Here is a 24,842-nt window from a genome sequence, read left to right as displayed (position 1 = left end):
TACTGGTTCAGGTTGATCTCACAGTGTATTTGGCTCTGTTGACAAAGTCCTGGAAAAATTGCTCCCAATTCTGATGGGTATATGGAGTTTTCATGTTCAGAAATAGCATGTCATAGAATGTCATTTTCAGGGAACAGAATTGAGAGGTCTGTTGTTTTCAAGTTCTACACAAGTTCTCCAGAGGCACCTGGTTTCTTCCTGATGGAAATATTCAGTTTTTTTAAACAAAAATATTTTTACATTTTACTGTTGTCTTCATTTTCTTCTGTGTTGTCCATTTAGACTAGGATTGCTGACTAAGCTTTATACACTGAACCCCAAAGCCATGAGTGTAATTGAGCTGTATGGTATCCTGGACCCTACCACACGGGATTGGACAGATGGTGTGTTGTCCAACATATTCCGGGAAATAAATAAACCCACTGACAAGAAGGAGAGAAGGTATGGTCTTTAAGAGTAAGATTAGTGTTTTCCACTCAGGTTTAAATGGAATCCTTGGAGGGTCAGTGAATATATTGTATGATAGGATTATACAGTGTGGTCCACCCACACCTGATGTGTGGTTGCTGCCCAGCACTGGTTGTGGCTCTCAGGGACAGAATGGTTGCATTCTCCTTCCCTATGAATTCTAATAAATGCTGTCATTTTGGAATAAATTATTTTCAAGTTGGCATGAAACAGCAATCCACTACAAATGGGCCTCACCCTGGCATCCTAGCCCGACTAGGTAGGAGCCAACAGTCTTTTGCTGCCAACCTGATGTGGTTTTGCCCTTTGCACGTGTAGACAGTAAGGTTGTGTGTGGGATTTTGGGAGGGTGGTGATTTTTAAATGTAATTTTAATTGTATTAATTATATTTTTATTCTATTTTAACTTTATATCCATACTTGAATATTTAGTTGTTTTTTAATTTTATATTTGCTTTGGTTTAAATTGTCATTAGATTGTGTGGTTGTTAGTTGCCTTGAGTCCACACAGGGAGAAAGGCAGGGTATAAATAAAGTTTATAGCAATAATAATAATATTAATAATAATAATCTCCATTAAATAATTCCATTAATAATCTCCATTAAATAATTCTCCATTAAATAATAGAAATTCAAGATAGAGAGAAGGACTAGGGAGGAAAGGAGAGAGGACAGTGAGCTGGATGTGAAATGAGCTTGTTAAGATATATTTTAAGATAACTTTACAGTTTAGGCACACAGAGGCTTAATTTGTTTCATTTAATCTGAGAACATTAGAGAATAATTCATTTTGATCAGTAATAGCTAGATGGATTAAAGCGTGCATTTTCTAATGAGCATTAGCCAAGGCCTGGGACTATTTGGCCACATGTAAAGTGGTCTATGTTTCAAAGCACTGCTTATGTGGAGTCAGCATTTTTACAAGGTATGTGTGGTGCTGCTGGGGGAAAGAACTAACTACTTTAATTAAAGATCACAAACTAGACAAATAACAGTCCGCAGGAGCTGCATTTGGCGGAACAGCGCTAAAAGCAGTGTTGTTTTATGTCATAGTTGCCATCCAATTTAGAGGACTGAATAAATCTTGATCGTGGTGTATTGCTCCTCTGTGCCATGAGTTGGCGGGAAGAGAATCCACATCTGTCCTTGGGAATGAAAAAACAACAACTCAAGGTCTAACTTTAAATCTTATTGCAATACAACAACAACAACAACAACAACAACAATAATCTTTATTTATATTCCGCTCTATCTCCCCAAAGGGACATAGGGTGGATTCCAAACATAAAAGGCAAACATTCAATGCCCGGATACAACAACAATACATTCATACTAACAAAATTTATACAACCCTACATATAAATACAAATTATAACTTTACAAACTAAAATTAAATAAAATGCACAACCTGTTATAATAGACATAAGACAAAACATCAAACATCAAATGGAAACAATGATTTCCATTTCTTTGGGGCAATATTTAGTGACAAGACAGGGTGGATAGCAATAGATCTGTAAGACCAGGGCTAGATAATAAAACTACCTGAGAGGGGAAGGAGTATCAGTGGACCAAATTGAAAAAGAACATTGACTCCTGCCTAGTTGGGTTGGCATGTGGGGATGAAACCTAGTTGGGTTGGCAGCTGTAGATCACTCCTCCTTCTACCTCTGAAGGAACATTCATAGTCACAACAACCACTCAATTATTAGATCTAACTATTTAAAAACTTGCAGAGAGGAGACAGGAGATAGAGTTGGGCCTCTCCAATATGTCATTACATGTCAAGGTAGGCTCTTCAGTCAACCTAGGGAGAGCCATAGGGAGAGAGGCAGGTAATAAATGATGATGATGATGATGTTATAAAAGAAACAAAACCAGTAGGTTGGATCTTACTTTCCTACTCTTATTCATAGTTTCCTGTTCCTGCTGCTCTTCCGTCAGTCCACTGAAACAACAGAGATCAAACTGTCTTACAGTAGAGTAGCTTTGGGGATTTGTTATTTTTAAGAGCCTTTCCTCTCACTGATGTGTGTACAGGTACATCTTATTTGATGGGGATGTGGATGCCCTCTGGGTAGAAAATATGAATTCTGTGATGGATGATAACAAGCTATTGACACTGGCGAATGGGGAACGAATCAGACTTCAAACTCACTGTGCCCTTTTGTTTGAGGTAAGGACTTTTCAAACGAAGTGTTCAAGCAAACTTTGAAGTTATTGAGGATGAGGATTTTTGTTAAACGTTATATCACTGCTCATCCTGGGCTTTGGAGCTAGCGTTCTCTCAATCAAGCCCAATGAGACAACCAGGCATTGCTCCAAGAAAGCAGCAAGAACATAAAATATTATATTGAAACAACGTGAGAACAGGCATTTTAAATTGCCTCCTTTGTATTTTCCCATTCTCTTTTGCTGTTTTTGCAAAATTAATTAATACTTCAAACTGCTCATTAGTATCACAGAACTACTAGAGGCACTCCAAGTGGCCAGCTTCTGGTCAAAGGATATTTAGCATAATGCCAAGTTTTTTTTAAACCTTTGTTTGTATTTTTAACTGCATTTTAACCATACCCTCAACTTGCTTTTGACATGATAAATAAATACCTGCGAATGTGCTTCTATTTCATTGCTAGGTTGGAGATTTACAGTATGCCTCCCCTGCAACAGTATCGCGCTGTGGGATGGTCTTTGTGGACCCAAAGAATTTGAGATACAGACCTTACTGGGAGAAATGGTCAAGCCAAAAGAACAAGGTACGGGTTTTCAAAGGCTGGTTAGGAAGAAATGAGGGATTGGGTTGCTGTAAGTTTTTTGGGCTGTATGGCCATGTTCCAGAAGCATTCTCTCTTGACATTTCGCCTTCATCTATGGCAGGCATCCTCAGAGGTTGTGAGGTCCTCACAACCTCTGAGGATGCCTGCTATAGATGCCGGCAAAACGTCAAGAGATAATGCTTCTAGAACGTGGCCTTACAGCCCGAAAAACTTACAACAACCCAGTGATTCCAGCCATGAAAGCCTTCGACAATACAGAAATGAGGAATGTTGGTTGAAAATCAGTATTATTATTTATTTATTTATTTATTAGATGCACTTATTGACCGCCATTCTCAGCCCTTACGGGCGACTCATGGCGGTGTACAGTACACATAAAAAGACAGTTACAGAGGCCAGTATCAACAACATATGACTATACAACAAATACAAACTACATAAAAATCCGCTTCGTCTCTTAGTAGAATCATAGCCAGTCTCATTTTCCTTATACCATTCCAGTTCTCATTACCGTAATGTTGTTGCTTAGCACTTAATTAAATGCCCTCTCGAACAGCCAGGTCTTAAGGCTTTTTCGAAAGGACATGAGGGAGGGCGCCTGTCTGATGTGTGCCGGGAGAGTGTTCCACAGCCGGGGGGCCACCACCGAGAAGGCCCTCTCCCTCGTCCCCGCCAGCCGTGCCTGTGATGCAGGCGGGATCGAGAGAAGGGCCTCCCCAGACGATCTCAAGGTCCTCGTGGGCTCGTAGGCCAAGATGCGGTCAGAAAGGTATTTTGGGCCGGAACCGTTTAGGGCTTTGTAGGCCAAGACCAGCACCTTGAATTGGGTCCGGTAGCAAATCGGCAGCCAGTGAAGCTGGGACAACAAGGGCGTTGTGTGCTCCCTGCTACCCGCTCCAGTTAGTAACATGGCTGCCGCACGCTGGACCAGCTGAAGCTTCCGGGCCGTCTTCAAGGGCAGCCCCACGTAGAGAGCGTTGCAGTAATCCAGGCGGGATGTGACAAGAGCGTGTACCACCGTGGCCAAGTCAGACTTCCCGAGATACGGGCGCAGCTGGCGCACGAGCCTAAGCTGTGCAAATGCTCCCCTGGTCACCGCTGAAACCTGAGGATCCAGGCTCAACGATGAGTCCAGGGTCACACCCAAGCTGCGAACCTGCGCCTTCAAGGGGAGTGCGACCCCGTCCAGCACAGGCTGTAACCCTATATCCCGTTCGGCCTTGCGACTGACCAGGAGTACCTCTGTCTTGTCTGGATTTAGTTTCAGTTTGTTCGCCCTCATCCAGACCGTTACAGCGGCCAGGCACCGGTTCAGGACCTCGACAGCCTCCTTAGTAGCAGGTGGGAAGGAGTGACAGAGTTGGACATCATCTGCGTACAGATGACACCGCACCCCGAAACTCCGGATGATCTCACCCAGCGGCTTCATGTAGATGTTAAACAGCATGGGGGACAGTATGGAACCCTGTGGCACCCCACAAGTCAAAGGTTGTGGTGCGGAACAGGAGTCCCCCAATGACACCTTCTGGGTGCGACCCTCCAGAAATGACCGGAGCCACCGCAAAGCAATGCCTCCAAGACCCATTTCCGCAAGGCGCCCCAGAAGGATACCGTGGTCGACGGTATCGAAGGCCGCTGAGAGGTCCAGGAGCACCAACAGGGACACACTCCCCCTGTCTAGCTCCCGGCGCAGATCATCCACTAAGGCGACCAAGACCGTCTCGGTACCATGCCCCGGTCTGAAACCAGACTGTGCCGGATCCAGATAATCCGTGTCTCTCAAGAATACCTGGAGTTGTGAGGCCACCACGCTTTCCATGACTTTAAGTATAAGAAGTGATTCACCTTTGTCTGGCTAGAGAGATGATTTTTGTGAATTCACCTAGAAGACACATAACTTTTTGTGCTGTTGACTCTTTTCCTTTTTTCCTTCTGTCTTCCACAAAGCAAAGCTAGACAGTGTGAGTGGGACAGCACTGCTCTGGTATTGAATTTCCACCATGTCCTCTGAAATGATTTCTGTCATGTGATTAAAGAAATCTTGCTCGTGTGAGAATTAATCAGTTCCTTACATGTGCGTAGATTTGCATCTGAACTGCAGTGCTTCTGAGAAAGGAACAATTTTGTGTCCAGAAGATATGTTTCTTTGATATATATGTTCCTTTTTTGTTTTGTTTTGTTTTGTTATGTTATGTTATGTTATGTTATGTTATGTTATGAAAAAGTCTATATTAGCGAAAGCATTCCTTGCTGCTGTATTTTGCTCTTTGGGCCCTGAGTTTGGAGTATGTTTTTATAATTGTATATTTTGAAAAACATATTTTATTGTATGTATTTTACATTGAGATGTTTTTTTTCACTTTGTTGTACCCCATCTTGAGCCATTGGAAGAGGCGGGTAATTTTTTAATTATTTCTTCTTCTTCTTCTTCTTCTTCTTCTTCTTCTTCTTCTTCTTCTTCTTCTTCTTCTTCGTCCTATGCCAGGAGGAAAGAAGACTGCTTCTTCAACTAAAGTGCCTGCCATATGCAGTATTTATATTGCTAATTATGAAAAGAGACAATGAGATTCATAGTGAGAGATGAGGCAAGTTAGACACTGAAACGCTTCATCTGTGTCAGTGGAGGATATTATCCTCTACATTTAGGAAGAAGCACGTCAGCTGAAGCAGACTTTTCCGGTTCACTTAAAAGAGGAGATCCCATCCAGTTTCAGTCCCATAGTTGTGCTTTTCTGCAGCTCCTGATCCTACTATCTGCTTACAGGAGAAAAGCTTTGGATGCTTCCTTTCCTGGTAGATCTTTCACTATTGTGGCCCATTCACTAATTTCTTCTCTTTCTTTTTTTCTGAATGGACTGGATTTAACCTGTGCTATTCTGTCAACCTCATAGAGACATGGAACTAGGTGTCTGTGGTTATATCAGATATATTGGTTTTAAAGCAGATTAAAGTACTGCATATGGCAGGAACTATGTAGATCCTTCACATGAATTTATTCTGTTTTTCCTAGCAAGAACAACAACTATTAGACAGACTCTTTGACAAGTATGTGCCATACCTGATTGACATGATTGTAGAAGGCATTGTTGATGGACGGCAAGGGGAGAAGCAAAAGACCATAGTCCCACAAACAGACTTAAATATGGTAAGAAATGCTGCTTTCTTAATTCACAATCATTAAGCAATTTTGGAGATGTTTGAGTTCAACTGTGTGGCTGAAGATGATTTACTGTTTATAGTAAAATATGGATATGCTTCATTAGAATCAACTGTGAGAAGAGTTTCCAGGTTGTGTCCTGACGCATAAAAGTATCTCCTTCAGGAGAGACTGTAAATATAGTATCAAAAGTTGAATTTGTGATTTACCTTGACGACTTGGCTTTATGTAATTATTTGATTTGTATTTTAATGTATTTTAATGTATTAATGTATTATGATGTTATTATGTTTTAGCTTATTTGTGTATGAATTCCTTGTTGTTAGCCACCCTGAGTCCCTCTTCAGAGGTTGAGAAGACCGGGTTATAAAAGCTCTAAATAAATAAATAATAATAATAAATAAACAACACTTTGACACTCAATTTTAAATACTGTTTTGCTTTTTAAAAAACCTTTTAATATCACTTTAGATGGGAGAGGCAGAGAAAGGGATTATTTCAGAGGGAATTTCAGGGAAAATGTTTAAATTGGGTTAAAATTATTGGGATATGGATTACGACAAGGCCCCCGGTGGCACAGCAGGTTAAACCACTGAGCTGCTGGACTTGCTGACCAAAAGCATGGCAGTTTGAATCCATAGATCGGGGTGAGTTCCTGCTGTTAGGCCCAAACCTAGCAGTTTGAAAACATGCAAATATGAGTAGATCAATAGGTATCGCTTCTGCAGGAAGGTAACGGCACTCCATGTAGTCATGCTGACCACACAACCTAGGAGGTGTCTACGGACAACGCTGGCTCTTTGGCTTAGAAATAGAGATGAGCACCACCCCCCAGAATCGGACACGACTAGACTTAATGTCAGGGGAAACCTTTACCTTATGGATTTTAACTTGTTAGGATCATAACGTATTGGGTAGCAGAGTTGCAGAACTGTTCCTTTAGTTTATTGGGTTAATTGATGATAACTGAGCACGTAAATATCTTGTTTCTATTCAATGCTTTCAGCAGGCAAAGGTTCAAGTAGACTTATTTAAAATAACATGTTTGTTTTACCCACAACTTCATGTATTTAAATATGCAGGCACATTTCTTGTCAGGTTAAATGTTAAAACGTTTCAATTTGTATCTTTAACTTATAGGCTTTATCAATCTCTTCAAAACTATATTGCTTTGTATAGCTCTTTTTCATAACAGTCATACTTCCAAGGGACTCAAGCCTCAGTAGTTTCTAACTTCCTACATTGGCTTCTGTACTCAAACTGACTCAAGCTTCGACTGTCATTCCTCATCTGGCATCCTTTTAAAACTGCATTCTAAACAGTCACTGAACCAGTCACATGGTCTGCAGCCCCTCCCACTGCCTCAAGTACATAGAAAACTGCAAACCAAAGAAGACATACACTTCAAGGAATGAACAACACATTATAAACAGACAAAACATTAAACAGAGCAAGCTTGAGAAGGTTGCTATCTCCAACAAAAATGGTCTATTTTGCGAAAAGTGATATTTCAGGATTTCCCCAGATATCATTATCACTTTGTTACTTCTGGTGACAGGTGATACAATTGAGTAAGATGCTGGACGCCCTCTTAGAAGTGGAAATTGAAGACCCCGATGTGCTTGAATGCTACTTTCTGGAAGCTTTATATTCTTCTTTAGGAGGATGTCTCCTGGAAGCTGGAAGATCCAAATTTGATGACTTCATTAAACGCCTCTCCTCTATGTCAATGGTTAATGATGAGCTGACTCTAGCAAAACCAGGAGAGCTTCCAGGTGGGATATGGTTGGTCTTCTGTACCACATTTTACTTGAACGAAACTTTGTGCAGTTAAGGACAAATACTAGATAATTAAAGAACAGTGAGTAATATCTAACCCTTTTCTTCCAGGCCTGCAAAAATGGGCACGTGCCATGTTTCTTTGTACTAAAACCCAACGCTTTCTGATGATGCTACATAATATGTAAAATTGATCAACAACATGGGATGCTTTTAAATGTCTTTTCCCCAGACGTTGGTGGCATATATGTCCAGTCATAGAATCATAGAGCTGGAAGAGAGCTCGTGGGCCATCCAGTCTAACCCCCTACCAAGAAGCAGGAAAATTGCATTCAAAGCACCCCGACAGGTGGCTCTCTTCCAGCTCTATGATTCTATGACTGTGTGCTCAAATGGCTAATTTAACATATTATATTTCTTGTTTGGAAATGCTTAGAGTAATTTTCATCATCCATAGTGTTTAGACCAGGGGTCCACAAACTTTTTAAACAGAGGGCCAGGTCACAGTTCCTCAAACTGTTGGAGGGCCAGATTATAATTTGAAAAAAAAAATGAATTCCTATGCACGCTACACATATCTTATTTGTAGTGTAAAAAACACTTTAAAAACAATACAATAATTAAAATGAGGAACAATGTTAACAAATATAAACTTATTAGTATTTCAATGGGAAATGTGGGCCTGCTTTTGGCTGATGAGATAGGATTGTTGTTGTTGTTATGTGTCAGGACACAGATGCCTTTAAGGGCCAAACACAGAGTTAGTTCCAAAGTAAAGTTTATTGCAACAAAGGACAGGAGCTCAGAGACGCTGGCCTCTGGCCAAAACTCAAAAGTTAACCAAACTTGGTTCAAAAAGCAAACTGAGATATAATCCGGATTAACCAGAGAAAAGAACCGGATTAAACACAGTACTTTGCGGCAAACCAACAGCGCCGCGCACAAATGGTTAACAGCAAAAGGAAACCGCAAGGAGAGAAACCGAGGTCAGCCGAAGTCCAGGAGTCGTAGTAGGAGAGATCCGAAATAGCGTCGTTCCAAAGTTCGTCAAACAGCGTCGTAGTCAAGCCGGTCCAAGATCCAGGAAGGGAGAAATCCACACTCACGAGAAGTCAATCCACACGAACAGGAACTCCAGGCTGCAGAACCCAGACCCAAAGCCCAACACAGAAACAGGCAGCGACAAGTCCACGCGATACACGAACGGAACCAACACCTTGCCTTCTGCAAAGGATTCCCATTCCTGAACCCACTTTTATTACACATCATCATCATCTGATGATGAGCTGACCACCGCCCCATCATTAGTCCTTGCAGCTGCTCCCAAATTCACACGTGAACTCCTGTTACCATCCCTCCAGCTTCTCCATCTCCTGTGAAGACTTAGATCACCCCAAGTCTCTGTAGTATTCCCCGATTGCTAGTCTTCACCTCCAGAAAACCCCATAAATGTATCACTAGACGTTGGCTCCGCACACACAGCTTGCACCTCCTTTACCTTAGTCCAATCCAGTGCATCATCCCCATTCCCATCACTCCTTGACCCATCATCCCTGGAGAAACCCGTGAATTACTCCTCATCTGTGGAGGCTGTGAGTATATCCTGGATTCTCTTCCTCTGTTGTTCCTCATCCGATTCCTGCTCACGAGTAACCCTCCTTCTGCCCTTCTCTGGGGATGATACTAAGGGCAGACTTAGGTTGATCCTGAGAGAGGGCCGGGTAAGTGACCTTGGAGAGCCACATCTGGCCCCCGGGCCTTAGTTTGAGGACCCCTGGTTTAGACTAACAGCAATAACTCTCTCTACTTATTTCTAATACATTGCAGGCCAGCTTCCGACATTATATGACTTTCACTTTGATGGGCAGATGAAAAAGTGGATGCCTTGGAGTAAATTGGTCCCTGAATATGTTCATTCACCTGAGGTGAAATTTATTGACATTCTAGGTAAGTGTAAAGGAAGGTAAATTAAGCTTGGCATAATTTTAGTGGGCGTGATTAATTGAAAATCTGTCATGCATTCTGAAACTTTATGCAATCAACCATATTTACACACAATTATTTGCCAAATGGAAGGAGTACCCAAAGCTGTTGGTTTCTGAGGAACTGTATGCTTTTCTTTCTCTCAAAGATCTACATCAGAAAGGAATTTGAAAGCCAATTTTGGGCACGTTTGAACAGAAATGCCCTGTATGCATGCGGTTGTATACTCTGCTCCTTGCTGTAGGAGAACCATTAGACTTGAGCATAGAATAGAGTGTATCCCTAAAGTCAATGTCATCTAATGTGCTTAATTAAAGTTCTATTGCTGCCTTGATATATCCATTATGCCTGATGTCTCTCTGTTACATTCCAAATTAACATCCCCACTCTTTAGTTCCCACAGTGGACACAACCCGCACAACCTGGCTACTAGAAAAAATGGTAAAAATCAAGAATCCTGTTGTTCTGGTTGGAGAATCGGGGACCTCAAAGACAGCAACAACACAGAACTTCCTCAGAAAACTCAATCCGGACACAAATGTAAGACTCTACATTGCAGTGTAGACCTTGGTGTGATTTTATTGAATCAAAATAGTAAGCCTTATCAAAATAATTTGGAGTAATTATACCTGGCAACAGCAACTGGGATGGTAAGATGATGGTCCAGCAGGGTCATACGTTGGGGAGGGAATGTGCAGCTACCTCTGGCCTAGCTGCAGATTAGGTCAGTTAAGCCTTCTGATACAATAAGGAAAGGGGCTTAGTTTGGATCTTGATGAATAGAAGATGGTATGTGTTGGTTTGTATCAGAAATAGGCATGAGACTGATGGTTTGCTCCATGCTTCATTGCTTTGGACCCAAGTTTCCAAAGTCTCCTAACAATGGATTTGCTTTCCCATTTGGATCCTATTTAAGGCATGCACAGTTCTTAGTATGAGCTTTCATTTCAGCATTGACCATATTTCATCTTCCACTTTCAGGTGTTGCTGATCATTAACTTCTCCTCCCGCACCACTTCAATGGATATTCAACGGAATTTAGAAGCAAATGTAGAGAAACGGACCAAAGAGACCTATGGGCCACCGATGGGAAAGCGTCTCCTTGTTTTTATGGATGATATGAATATGCCCAGGGTAAACAGACTGAATTATATGCAGGAATTCTGCAATACGTTGTATTTTTTGAAATGGAGTAACATTGGAGCTGGCATGGAAGGGACAGGGAATGCTGAGTCAGAGCAAGGTTCTCTGATCCAGCCTTCTTCTTTCCAACATAACTCGCAGATAGTGTTATAGTGATGCCATACTTGTCACAAGTATCTAGCAAAGATAGACATCTTTTTATCTTTGAGGTTTCATTCATTCTGTAATGGCTATACCCACTGATGGATTATCTTAGATGCATTGGTCTTCTTTATCAAAAAGCCATCTAAACTTGCAGCTGTCATCTTTTAGATGTAAGATGAAGATTTATTTACATACATGGTAGTTGTGGAGATAAAAGAGATGATAATGATGATGAAGATGATGATGATGATTTATGCTGCTGTGAGTTCTTTTGGGAAGCAATGGTACATAAATAAAGTAATAGCAGTATAAGTTTATTCTGCAGCCTGCTAGTTAAAGTTTATTCTGCAGTTTGCCAGCTATTTGTCATATTTCTGGTTCCTATCTTTAAACAGCTTAGCATTGCAGTTATGTCCATGTCTTCTCAAAAGTAAGCTCCATTTAATTAAATTAAGACTTATTCCAGACAACTACATATAGGGTTGATGTGTTGTGGAAGGCTTTCATGGCCGGAATCACTGGGTTGCTGTGAGTTTTCTGGGCTGTATGGCCATGTTGCAGAAGCATTCTCTCCTGATGTTTCTCCCACATCTATGGCAGGCATCCTCAGAGGTTGTGTACACATAGAGTTGCTACTTAAACCCACTTATTTGTCTCAATTGGAGCAGCTCCTTCAAATCAGTTGAATTTTTATTTTACCAAGTTGCCATTGAGATGAACAATTGAGTTTCAACCATAATTATTAGACGTCAAGTTCTATTTGTGTATTTATCAACTAAATATTTAATGTTAATATTTATATTGATTTTATATGTATTGATATTGTCTTTTCTAGATGTTAGTATATTTAAAATTGTTACATATTGTGAGCTTGGGTTGAAAAGAGGAATCCAAATAGTTATCATTCAGAACTCTTTGGGGTAGATTGCTTGTTGGCCTCTTCTCTGTCCCTTGCCTAAGCATTTTGATTTCCTTCTTTTCCAAAGGTTGATGAATATGGGACTCAGCAGCCCATTGCATTGCTCAAGTTACTGTTAGAGAAAGGTGCCTTGTATGATCGGGGAAAAGAAATGAACTGCAAATACCTCCGTGACCTTGGCTTTATTGCTGCCATGGGCAAAGCGGGAGGAGGACGTAATGAAGTTGATCCTCGGTTCATTTCCCTCTTCAGTGTTTTCAATGTTCCTTTTCCTTCTGAGGTGTCTCTGCACTTGATTTATGCTTCTATTTTAAGAGGCCACACAGAGGTAAGCTGCGTTTATTTACTGTAAATAGAGAAATATTGTGTCAGATTTGATAGACCCACATAGAACTTAAATGCTTGTGAAAAATTCACCCACAGGCCTACACTTATGCACTGGCATTTGTTGATAGGAATCTGTCTTAAGGTTAGGTGCTTGGTTTTGATTGGTGCTGAGGACAATGATATAAAAGTAACTGATCATAGTCCAAGTCTAATGTTTGATCTCTTGGTGCCATATTAGTAATCCGTGGACAAGGAAAGATAATAACTTCCTAGCTCTATTTGAGCTGGATCCCAGAATCTACTGTGAACTTCAATAATATTTTCCCATAGGATCTGCATGCTCTTATTTTATCGGTGGTTGAGATGAAGTATAAGAGGGACTCTGCCAAAGATACATTGGAAAGGAAGGGTTTACGATGTCTAAAGTCATGTAAGAGTAAATTGGTAGTTCTGTATTAAAATGATGTGCCAGCCATAGTCATATTACATTTTGACTTAGTTATCCCTTCCTATAAGTGTTGATGGAAACTTTTATGAATTTATCAGGTAGCCTTTAGCAACTTTGACTTGACTTTACCAATGGATGGTTTCAGAACATTTTCCAAGACAATTGCATTAAAGATACAGGGAGCATACAACTCCCCTTCTGCATCACCTCCACTGCTGCCAGTCTGCTACTGAGCACAATTCAGAGTGCAGGCTTTAGCCTATAAAGCCCTAAACGGTTCTAGCCTTGCTTGCCTGTCCAAACGTATGCCCCTCTATGATTAACCTTGGAGGCTAAGATCATTGGGGGAGGCCCTGCTCTTGGTCCCACCTCCCTCGCAAGCGCGACTGGTGGGGACGAGAGTCAGGGCCTTCTCAGTGGTGGCCCCTCATCTATGGAACTCTATCCCCAGTCAAATTAGATCGGCCCCCTCCCTCCTGGCCTTCAGAAAAAAACTAAAAACATGGCTCCGGGATCAGGCTTTTGGTTGATAATGGAGCAGTGCAATAAGACATAAATTAACTTAATGATATGACCTGGACTATGTGATTTTAATTGTTTTAATGTTATGTTTTAATTGGTTGGTTTTAATGTTTTTGTTCATTCATGGATGCATGTGTACATGCGGCATTGAATTGTTGCCTTTGTAAGGCCGCCTGGAGTCCCCTTCAGGGTTGAGAAAGTCAGGATACAAGTATGGTAAATAAATAAATAATAAATAATTCTCAATGAGAGTCACCAGTGAGAATGTTGTTGTTGTTCATTTGTTCAGTCGCTTCTGACTCTTTGTGACCTCATGAACCAGCCCACGCCAGAGCTCCCTGTCGGCCATCACCACCCCCAGATCCTTCAAGGTCAAGCCAGTCACTTCACGGATACCATCCATCCATCTTACCCTTGGTCGGCCCCTCTTCCTTTTTCCTTCCATTTCCCCCAGAATGTTAGCGGCCATCAATCAATATCTCTGTGCGACACAAAGGGAGGAGGCTCCCAGGGTAGAATGAAGGCCTGTCTTATACAGTATGGTGATGGAAAAATAAGCTTCAAGAAAAAGTATTTCCAGAATTGTCTTTTGAAAACTTTCTTCCCCACACCCATCTGGTATCTGCAGGCTTTTCATGAATCGGTGTCTGCAATTGCCGACAGGATGACATCATGTACGTTGGCCCTATATCAAATGATTGTCCGAGACTTACCTCCAACTCCTTCCAAATTCCATTATATTTTTAACTTGCGAGACCTGTCAAGGGTTTACAATGGACTTGTTCAGACAACCCCAGAACGGTGAGTTTGTTGCATCCAATTTTGGGCCCTTTTGTGATGCGATCAAATTGCCCCATAGGTGGAATTTGATGGTTGGCTCAGATATCTTCCTTTTCAGTTCATAGCCCTCCTGTATTTTCCTATAATAGGTTCTGTTACTTTTCTTACTCTTAAGGAAGACAGAACAGATGTAAGGAAGGTACTGGTGGGCTATAAATAAATCCTTCTTTATTACAAAAAAAATATCTCTTTTAAAAAGATGAAACTTGTGTCTAGTGCTTTTTTGAATATTATGTAGCAGTAGGAACTGTCTATTTGGGAGCAACTTTTATTGCAAATTGGGGGGGGGGGGGTGAGTGGGGATGAGTGGTCCACTAAATCTCATTCCATAATCTGAGCCAGTTTTCTTCCAACGCAGGTTCCAGACAGTGGGTCAGATGGTGCGAGTATGGAGGAACGAGTGCCTGCGGGTTTTTCATGACAGGCTGATTAATGAAATAGACAAAGCGCTGGTTAGTCCTTGCCTTTTTTCTTCCTTTAATTAATTTGTGTTGTTTTGAACATGAGCAGGAAACAGGATAAAACCTTATGTGGCTGCTTGTACAAATGCTTTTCGTACAGAAGACTCCAAGCTCAGAAGCTAACATTTCCATTTATACTTCCTTTGTTTACTCAGAAGGATGTCCCACTGTTTTCAGCAGGATTTACTCCACCTTAATGGTCTTTATGATTACAACCTTAAAAGAAATATTGGTGAAAGAATTGGGAAGTACTTTTGCCCTAGGTCTTAGAGCAGTGTTTCTCAATCTTCCTAAAGCCGCAACCCCTTAATACAGTTCCTCATGTTGTGGTGACCCCCAACCATAAAATTATTTTAGTTGCTTCTTCAGAACTGTAATGTTGCTACTGTTATGAATCCTCATGTAAATATCTGATATGCAGGATGTATTTTCATTCATTGGACTAAATTTGGCACAAATACCTGATACGCCCAAATTTGAATACTGGTGGGGTTGAGGTGGATTGATTTTGTCATTTGGGTGTCGTAGTTGCTGGGATTTATAGTTAACCTACAATCAAAGAGCATTCTGAACTCCATCAATGATGGAATGGAACCAAACTTGGCACACAAAACTCCCATGACCAACAGAAAATACTGGAAGGGTTTGGTTGGCATTGACCTTGAGTTCTGGAGTTGTAGTTCACCTACATCCAGAGAGCACTGTGGACTCGGATCCAGACCAAACTTGGCATGAATACTCAATATGCCGAAATGTGAACACTGGTGGAGTTTGGGGAAAATAGACCTTGACATTTGGAAGTTGTAGTTGCTGGGATTCATAGTTCAGCTACAATCAAAGAGCATTCTGAACCCCACCAACGATAGAATTGGGCCAAACTTCCCACACAAAACCCCCATGACCAAGAGAAAATACTGTGTTTTCTGATGGTCTTGGCGATTCCTCTGACTCCCCTTTGCAACCTCCCAGGGGTCCCGACCCCCAGATTGAGAAACCCTATCTTAAAGAGACTCTGCCTCTCAGTGGCCTTGGCTGAACAATTTTAGACATTCACCTGAAGTTTCCCAGTCAGCTTTAGACATTCATATATTTTTACTAGACGCTCGTGTAATATTTGGTGCCTCTAATGTTAGCCCTATTTCTGGTTACATTCTGAAAATGGCACCCGTTTTCCCCTATCAGCTTTAATTTTTGAGATACAGAACACATGCTATCTACCAGTTTTCATCTGCTCATCCATAGAAAACCAGGATTACCATATTTAAGGAACTAGAGTGGATGTCGTTTATTCCATGCAATTTCTGTATCATCACCCCACATATTATTATAATTATAATTATAATTATAATTATTATTTATACTCCGCTTTATCTCTCCTGAGGGAGACTCAAAAAGGCTTAACATAAAAGCATTAGCATACAATTTAAAAATACAAGTATGCAAACATCAAAACAGGATTAAATATAAACAGGATTAAAAAATTCTCAGTTAAAAACCATTTAAACATATTCCAAGTTAAAGCATATTTAAAGAACCCCAGGAACAGGCCTAAAACCCAAGACACCAAGGATTTTTTTTTGTTGAGCTGTGTAACCATTAGATAAATTCTTCAGATCTTTGTTCCTTTCATTATCTGACTTAGCGTGGAATCTTTTTGTGGCAGATCAGACTGCAAATAAGGAATTTAATGTGACTTTGTTCATATTCTGTCTTTTCAAAATATACTGTCAGGTCCAAGGGCATATACAGGCTTTGATTGAGGATAATTTCAAAGATGATGTAGAACATGCTATGAGGGATCCAATTCTTTTTGGAGATTTTCGAATGGCCCTTAATGAAGGTGAACCTCGTGTTTATGAAGACATCCAGGACTACGATGCAGCCAAAGCACTTTTTGAGGTACAGAACCTAAACTGGGGAAGGAGGGTTTTTTTTAATGGTTTGATTTGGTGTTCTTTTTTTCCTGATCCTGCCTGCTCCAGAAACAGTCAGGATTGTTGTCTGTAGATTTCCTTCAAGCAGATGCTGCCCTTTCACAATTCAGTCACAGTCCTTCATTTGCATCCACCAGTATTAGCTGAACGTCATAGATAGAACTGACTTTTTTTAGAAGGCCAGCTGATTGCCTTTTTAGCTCTCACCCCAGCTTTGGTAAATGGGCTTGTTACTCTAGCCGTATTTATTTTTTCACGTGCCTTTTTGGATATCAAATTGCTTCTGCAAGCCTTCACTCCCTTAACTTTCTTTTGTAGGAGATTCTTGAAGAATACAATGAAATAAATACTAAAATGAATCTGGTCCTGTTTGATGATGCCTTGGAGCATTTGACCCGCGTCCATCGTATTATCAGGATGGACCGTGGTCATGCTTTGCTCGTCGGTGTTGGAGGCTCTGGAAAGCAGTCGCTGGCAAGATTAGCAGCTTATACAGCAGGATGCGAGGTCTGCACATTTATTGAACCCTTACTTTCTCTTGAATTAATTCAGATCACTACCCCTCCCTGTTTGGAACAGTTTGGTAATATTAAAACTGTTTCAAAAGAGAAGGCAAATATAATCAGCCACTGACTTATGGGAAACTGGGGCTTAGGGTTTGTTTACCTGAATAAGAAGGGGATTCTGACCCAGAGAGATGGCCCAGTTGCCATTCTGCAAATCAGAGGCTCAGATGAAAAGAGCACATCAATATTTGCACTTATCTTTTAGGTTTTTGAAATAGTTCTGAGCCGAGGATATAGTGAGAACAATTTGCGGGAGGACCTCAAGTCGTTGTATACCAAACTTGGGATTGAGAATAAGATAATGATATTCCTGTTTACTGATGCTCATGTAGCAGAGGAGGGATTTTTGGAGCTCATCAACAACATGCTGACATCAGGTAATATATGGTCTGTGTGTATCCTCAGTTGTCCACACTGTTAAAACTGAAATATCATGGTGTTAGAAAGGATCTCCTGTTCGGTTCAGGAAAATCCACATTGAAGAAAAACCAATGTCATTGGCAAGTTGTATGAGCTGAAGAAATAAGGAGTAATCAAGCACTATTTTCATGGCTCTGGGCATGATACCTTTCACTAAGGGAATTGCCATGCATATCTGACACTCTTCAACAAGAGGAACATCTTTACAGGGAATCAAGAGAAGGCAAATGTTTCTAGAAACTTACAGCAGATCTGAGACAAAGGTTTGTAGACCACTGCTGTGAAGCTACTGTTGCATCCATTGAACACCAATATATTTCTTGTTGCCCTAATGACTTTGTCTCCTCTTGATCATCAAACATTCCGTTTGGGTGTGTTGGCCCTTTTCTTGATGTGACCTCATCGGTTCATTCTTTAAGAATAAAAATCAAAATGAAAGCGGTCACGGGAGGCTGAATTAGCACATCCAGGAGACCTTGGAGGGCAGCACTTTTTGCTATATTCAGTCCCACCAGAAATTAACCTTTGTGCTCAAAAATGCCATCTGGGGAGCATGTTTGAGATCCCTCTTGAGCATTTAGACTAGTGGTTCTCAACCTGTGGGTCCCCAGGCATTTTGTCCTGCAACTCCCAGAAATCCCAGCTAGTTTACCAGCTGTTAGGATTTCTGGGAGTTGAAGGCCAAAACACCTGGGGACCCACTGGTTGAGAACCATTGATTTAGACCATTTTAGGCACAGGAGGAGTTAAATAAAAATGATAGTAAACAAAAGCACCCCCTGAGTGCTGCACATAAAATAAATGGTACATAAGCATATAAACAGTGACAAGTTTACAACAACGAACGCACATAAAACGTCACATAATTAAAAAAATAATTTTATAAAATGCAACAGTGCCTGCGAATAAAAGTGGCTGTCTTCAATTAACAATCCAAAATGCCGGAGTGAAACAATCACTAAGTCCTCAAATCAAACCATTAAAATCTACTCAAGGTCAAAGGCCTGTTTAAAAAACCATGTTTTTAGACTAGAATGAAAAAATTGGAGAGTGGAGGCTAACGTAATCTCTCTAGGGAGGGCATTCCAGAGCTGGGGGGTGGGGGCAGGGAACCACCAAGAAGTCCCTCTCTCTCATCCCCACCAACCGTACTTGGGATGGTGGTGGGACCGAGAGAAGGGACTCCCCAGCAGATCTCAGAGCCTGTTCCGGTTCATAGAAGGAGATGTGGTCTCGAAAATAGGTTGGACTCGAAGCATATAGGGCTTTATGGGTAATAACCTGCACTTTGAATTGGGCCTGGAAACTTGTCGGAAGCCAATGGAGCTGTTTTAATAGGGGCATAGTATGCTCCCTATCCCCAGTTAGTAGGATAGGAAGGGTAGGATGCTGTCTTCTACTTTTTACAGAGTAGAATCCTGAGACCTTAACTATTCCAACTTAGTCACTTTCTGGCTTTATTTGACAGGCATGGTTCCAGCTCTTTTCCCAGATGATGAGAGAGATGGTATTTTAAGTCAGATCACAGATGAAGCCATGAAAGCTGGCACTGCACCAGCAAAAGAAAGTGTCTGGCAGTACTTTGTGAACAAGAGTGCCAACAACCTCCACATTGTCCTTGGGATGTCCCCAGTTGGGGAGACACTGAGAACACGCTGTCGAAATTTCCCAGGTACCAAACAGTTGGTTCTGAAGGTAAACTGATCTCTCCTCTTTGTCCCAGAAACGTAGAAACAAGAAAACAATAAATGGGTATATGAGTGGGTCGTATATCAGTTATTCATTACCAACACTTTATTCCTTCCTGTTTGTGTGTTATTATTTACTCTCATATCATGTCCCCTTTGTAGGCCTTGTCAACAACACTGGAATCGATTGGTTCTTGCCCTGGCCAGCTCAGGCTCTCGACGCAGTTGCGAAATTCTTTTTAGGTAGGAGTTTAATTGCAGACTGGGTTGCACAATGTGAGTTTTGGGACACTTGAGACTTTATGTTAATGCTATGTAGTTTTTCTTGTGATTTTACCGCAAGCCAATATTATAAATCTTGCTAACAACAAGGCAGCAGGAGACGACGGGATCCCAGCTGAACTGTTTAAAATCTTAAAAGATAACGCTCTCAAGGTGATGCATGCCATATGCTAGCAAATATGGAAAACACAAGAATGGCCATCAGACTGGAAAAAATCAACTTATATCCCCATACCAAAAAAGGGAAATGCGAAAGACTGCTCCAACTTCCGTACAGTGGCCCTTATTTCTCATGCCAGTAAGGTAATGCTCAAGATCCTGCAAGGAAGACTCCAGCAATACATGGAGGGAGAGTTGCCAGATGTTCAAGCTGGGTTTAGAAAAGGCAGAGGAACGAGAGACCAGATTGCCAATATCCGCTGGATAATGGAGAAAGGCAGGGAGTTTCAGAAAAACATCTATTTCTGCTTCATTGACTATTCTAAAGCCTTTGACTGTGTGGATCATAATAAATTGTGGCAAGTTCTTGGTGGGATGGGCATACCAAGCCACCTTGTCTCTCTCCTGAGGAATCTGTACAAGGACCAAGTAGCAACAGTCAGAACTGACCACGGAACAACAGACTGGTTCAAGATTGGGAAAGGCGTATGGCAAGGCTGCATACTCTCACCCAACCTTTTTAACTTGTATGCAAAACACATCATGCGATGTGCGGGGCTGGATGAATGCAAAGCTGGGGTGAAAATTGCTGGAAGAAACATTAACAACCTCAGATATGCAGATGACACCACTCTGATGGCCGAAAGCGAGGAGGAGCTGAGGAGCCTTCTAATCAAGGAGAAAGAAGAAAGCGCAAAAGCTGGGTTGCAGCTAAACATAAAAAAAAACCAAGATTATGGCAACAAGAATGATTGACAACTGGAAAATAGAGGGAGAAAATGTGGAGGCCGTTACAGACTTTGTATTTCTAGATGCAAAGATTACTGCAGATGCAGACTGTGGCCAGGAAATCTTGCTTCTTGGGAGGAGAGCAATGTCCAATCTCGATAAAATAGTAAAGAGTAGAGACATCAGACTGGCAACAAAGATCCGCCTAGTCAAAGCCATGGTATTCCCTGTAGTAACCTACAGATGTGAGAGCTGGACCTTAGGGAAGGCTGAGCGAAGGAAAATAGATGCTTTTGAACTGTGGTGTTGGAGGAAAGTTCTGAGAGTGCCTTGGACTGCGAGAAGATCCAACCAGTCCATCCTCCAGGAAATAAAGCCCGACTGCTCATTGGAGGGAAGGATACTAGAGACAAAGTTGAAGTACTTTGGCCACATCATGAGGAGACAGCAAAGCCTAGAGAAGACAATTATGCTGGGGAAAGTAGAAGGTAAAAGGAAGAGGGGCCGACCAAGGGCAAGATGGATGGATGGGATCCTTGAAGTGACTGGATTGACCTTGAAGGAGCTGGGGGTGGTGACGGCCGACAGGGAGCTCTGGCGTGGGCTGGTTCATGAGGTCACGAAGAGTCGGAGACGACTGAACGAATGAACAACAACAATATTATAAATCGTCAACGAGAGCCTGGTATGTAAAACATTGTACCAGTTTTCCAGATATCCTCCCCATGTGGAATGATGGAGAAATCAAAGTAGAATCTTAGCCTTACCTTCTGCCAAAAAGCAGAAAAATCACATTCAAAGCACCCCCAACAGATGGCCATCCAGCCTCAGTTTAAAAACCTCCAAAGAAGGAGCCTTGCCATCTTCCAACCAAAATAAATATTCAATAAAATCAGTTGTTACCGTGCTCTATTATTATATATTATGTCTACAGTCTATCCGCTAACTTCATTAATGTTTCACTACTCTTCAAGTGTCATAATATTTTGTTTCTTTTTAATATGACATAAAAGATTCCTGATTATTAAAAAGGTGTCTGTTGATTTCTCTTTTATCAAACGACTTGTCATTGTTTGCTATTTCTTGCAGTTTTATAATCCAATTTTCTCTTAACTTAGATCTGTGTTTTCCCTTTTTGAACATAAAGTTTTCTCGCTGCAAAAACCATATGATGCATTATTGTAAACTTGAACTTTTAGCCTGTTCATTCAGTAGGCCCAGTAAGAATAAAATTGGGTCAAGTTCCATTTTGGCTTTAAAGATTCCTTGAATTAACTTCATGATGCATCTTCCAGAAGTTTTTTCTTTTTTTTCTTTTTCTTTTTCTTTTTGCTTTATGGCATTTTCATAACATATGGCAAAATGTCCCTTGGTGAGTTTCACATTTCCTATGTAAATTCTTAGTGCCCTTATACATTCTTACGAGGACAAAAACACTAGGCGTGTGTATGGTTTGATGGTTTTTTTCTTCTCATTCTTTCCCAGGCCTTAATCCTTTGATCCCACTAGAAAACATGGAGGCAGTCGTTGAACACAGTGTCATGGTCCATGGTTCAGTAGGGCTCTACAGCAAGAAGTTTCTTCAGAAACTTAGAAGGAGCAACTACGTTACCCCAAAGAATTTCCTTGATTTCATTAACACTTACTCCAAACTGCTGCAGGAGAAAAACCAGTTCATTTTGGGTAAATATGCTTTTAGTTGGCTTTACACTATTCTGCAAAACAGGGTTGTTTGCTTTTCCTGCTAATCCATTGTAGTCATTTGGATTTCCATCCAAAAGGGGAGGCAAATGATGTTTTTGTATTCCAGTGAGCTTTTGAAATGAAGCTGAGGGTTGTAGGTTATACACCTCTGCCATCAATTATGAACGTTAAGAGTGTCTTCAAAGTTTGGTGTGTGCTGCCAAGGCAGCCATATCTCAAGGAAAGCGTGAACAGCAGCTACCTTCATTGTAAAGCTTTCCTTTCTTTTCTAAAGCTCAGTGCAAACGTCTAGAGGGTGGTTTAGACAAGCTTAAAGAAGCAACCATTCAGCTTGATGAACTCAACCTGAAGCTTGCTGAGCAAAAGATTGTGCTGGCAGAGAAAACGGCAGCGTGTGAAGCCTTGCTCCAGGAGATTGCAACCAACACTGCAATTGGTAAGTGTCCCTTCTGAGTGCACTAGGATTCAGTACATCTGTTCCATAAGCCAGAGTTTACTTAGATCTCTGACAAAAGTGCTGACAATGATCTTTCATTCACTCATGTCTATGCCCTGGAAGCATATAGATAACTTCTAGACATTTTTGTGTGGTGGATCCATTTTGCTTCTGCAAAATATAGTCACCTTTTAAGTCTGCATTCACAAGGTTCTCTTTCTTCTAAAAACAATTGGGACCCCCAGATTGCATTCCCTTTGAGTTTACTTCATGAATGATTTTCCTTTTATAAAATAAAGTTTGAACTATAGCATTTTGACCATGTATTTAATTGTGTTTTTAAAAATTCATTCTTTTCAGAGAACCTAATGAAATTAACTGTAACCCCACCTTAGGGGAGGTAATTGTATGGGGGCTTATGTTGGAACTGAAGGGCAAAAGCATTGTTCTGTCTCATTCATATACCTGTTGGGGATTTCTTCCCTTGTGAATCCATTCCAGTTTGACATATCCCTTCTATGTGTGTATCTGTATCTAGTCTATTGATCTATCTATCTATCCACACTGTTGTTATAATGATGGTATTGTAGCAATGCGCAAACTGGTAAAGCCACTGTCTCTTCTCAGCTGAGGAAAAGAAAAAACTAGCGGTGGAAAAAGCAGCTGAAATAGAAGAGCAGAACAAAGTTATTGCAGTGGAGAAGAAGGAAGCTGAGACAGCCCTGGCAGAGGCCATGCCAATTTTGGAGGCAGCAAAACTGGAATTGCAGAAGCTTGATAAGTCCGATGTGACTGAGATCAGGTACTCAAGCTGTCATCGGTGCATTGGTTCAGAGATGATTTCACATAGAAATGTCTACATGTTGGCAAGAATCTAATGAGTATAATTCCCAGACTCTGCTAGCCAGCGCTGGGCAATTTGGGGACTAAATGTAATTGGTTAAATGGACGAACCCAGAGGGTGCTCACCAATGCTTCCTCTTCATCCTGGAAAGAAGTGACGAGCGGAGTTCTGCAGGGTTCCGTCTTGGGCCCGGTCCTGTTCAACATCTTTATTAATGACTTTAGATGAAGGGTTAGAAGGCAGGATCATCAAGTTTGCAGACGACACCAAATTGGGAGGGATAGCCAATACTCCAGAGGACAGGAGCAGGATTCAAAACAATCTTGACAGATTAGAGAGATGATGGGCCAAAACTAACAAAATGAAGTTCAACAGGGACAAATGCAAGATACTCCACTTTGGCAGGAAAAACGAAATGCAAAGATACAGAATGGGGGACAATGCCTGGCTCGAGAGCAGTACATGTGAAAAAGATCTTGGAGTCCTCATGGACAACAAGTTAAGCATGAGCCAACAATGTGATGTGGTGGCAAAAAAAGCCAATGGGATTTTGGCCTGCATCAATAGGAGCATAGTGTCTAGATCTAGGGAAGTCATGCTACCCCTCTATTCCGCTTTGGTTAGACCACACCTGGAATATTGTGTCCAATTCTGGGCACCACAATTCAAGAGAGATATTGACTCTAAGCTGGAATGTGTCCAGAGGAGGGCGACTAAAATGATCAAGGGTCTCGAGAACAAGCCCTATGAGGAGCGTCTTAAGGAGCTGGGCATGTTTAGCCTGAAGAAGAGAAGGCTGAGAAGAGATATGATAGCCATGTATAAATATGTGAGAGGAAGCCACAGGGAGGAGGGAGCAAGCTTGTTTTCTGCTTCCTTGGAGACTAGGACACAATGGAACAATGGCTTCAAACTACAAGAGAGGAGATTCCATCTGAACATGAGGAAGAACTTCCTGACTGTGAGAGCCATTCAGCAGTGGAACTCTCTGCCCCGGAGCGTGGTGGAGGCTCCTTCTTTGGAAGCTTTTAAACAGAGGCTGGATGGCCATCTGTCAGGGGTGATTTGAATGCAATATTCCTGCTTCTTGGCAGGTTGGACTGGATGGCCCA

At 41.4% G+C, this 24,842-nt stretch overlaps 1 protein-coding gene across 1 annotated transcript in view; it reads left to right on the top strand.

The window, feature by feature from the left end:
• LOC137095348 (dynein axonemal heavy chain 10-like) overlaps positions 1 to 24,842 on the top strand; it is a 105,971-nt gene that overhangs the window by 55,707 nt on the left and 25,422 nt on the right. Inside the window, exons 39-57 of the mRNA XM_067461895.1 lie at positions 283 to 441; positions 2,509 to 2,644; positions 3,105 to 3,224; positions 6,256 to 6,390; positions 7,961 to 8,177; positions 10,009 to 10,128; positions 10,559 to 10,704; positions 11,146 to 11,298; positions 12,438 to 12,698; positions 14,296 to 14,468; positions 14,866 to 14,959; positions 16,700 to 16,867; positions 17,221 to 17,409; positions 17,674 to 17,845; positions 19,357 to 19,560; positions 19,739 to 19,819; positions 22,232 to 22,429; positions 22,725 to 22,886; positions 23,514 to 23,688. Of these exons, the coding sequence (XP_067317996.1) occupies positions 283 to 441; positions 2,509 to 2,644; positions 3,105 to 3,224; positions 6,256 to 6,390; positions 7,961 to 8,177; positions 10,009 to 10,128; positions 10,559 to 10,704; positions 11,146 to 11,298; positions 12,438 to 12,698; positions 14,296 to 14,468; positions 14,866 to 14,959; positions 16,700 to 16,867; positions 17,221 to 17,409; positions 17,674 to 17,845; positions 19,357 to 19,560; positions 19,739 to 19,819; positions 22,232 to 22,429; positions 22,725 to 22,886; positions 23,514 to 23,688 (3,063 nt within the window). The remainder of the gene's footprint in view (positions 1 to 282; positions 442 to 2,508; positions 2,645 to 3,104; positions 3,225 to 6,255; positions 6,391 to 7,960; positions 8,178 to 10,008; positions 10,129 to 10,558; positions 10,705 to 11,145; positions 11,299 to 12,437; positions 12,699 to 14,295; positions 14,469 to 14,865; positions 14,960 to 16,699; positions 16,868 to 17,220; positions 17,410 to 17,673; positions 17,846 to 19,356; positions 19,561 to 19,738; positions 19,820 to 22,231; positions 22,430 to 22,724; positions 22,887 to 23,513; positions 23,689 to 24,842) is intronic.

Source organism: Anolis sagrei, chromosome Y (assembly GCF_037176765.1).
Source record: "Anolis sagrei isolate rAnoSag1 chromosome Y, rAnoSag1.mat, whole genome shotgun sequence".
Taxonomy (NCBI): domain Eukaryota; kingdom Metazoa; phylum Chordata; class Lepidosauria; order Squamata; family Dactyloidae; genus Anolis; species Anolis sagrei.
This window is presented reverse-complemented; position numbering and strand designations above follow the sequence as displayed.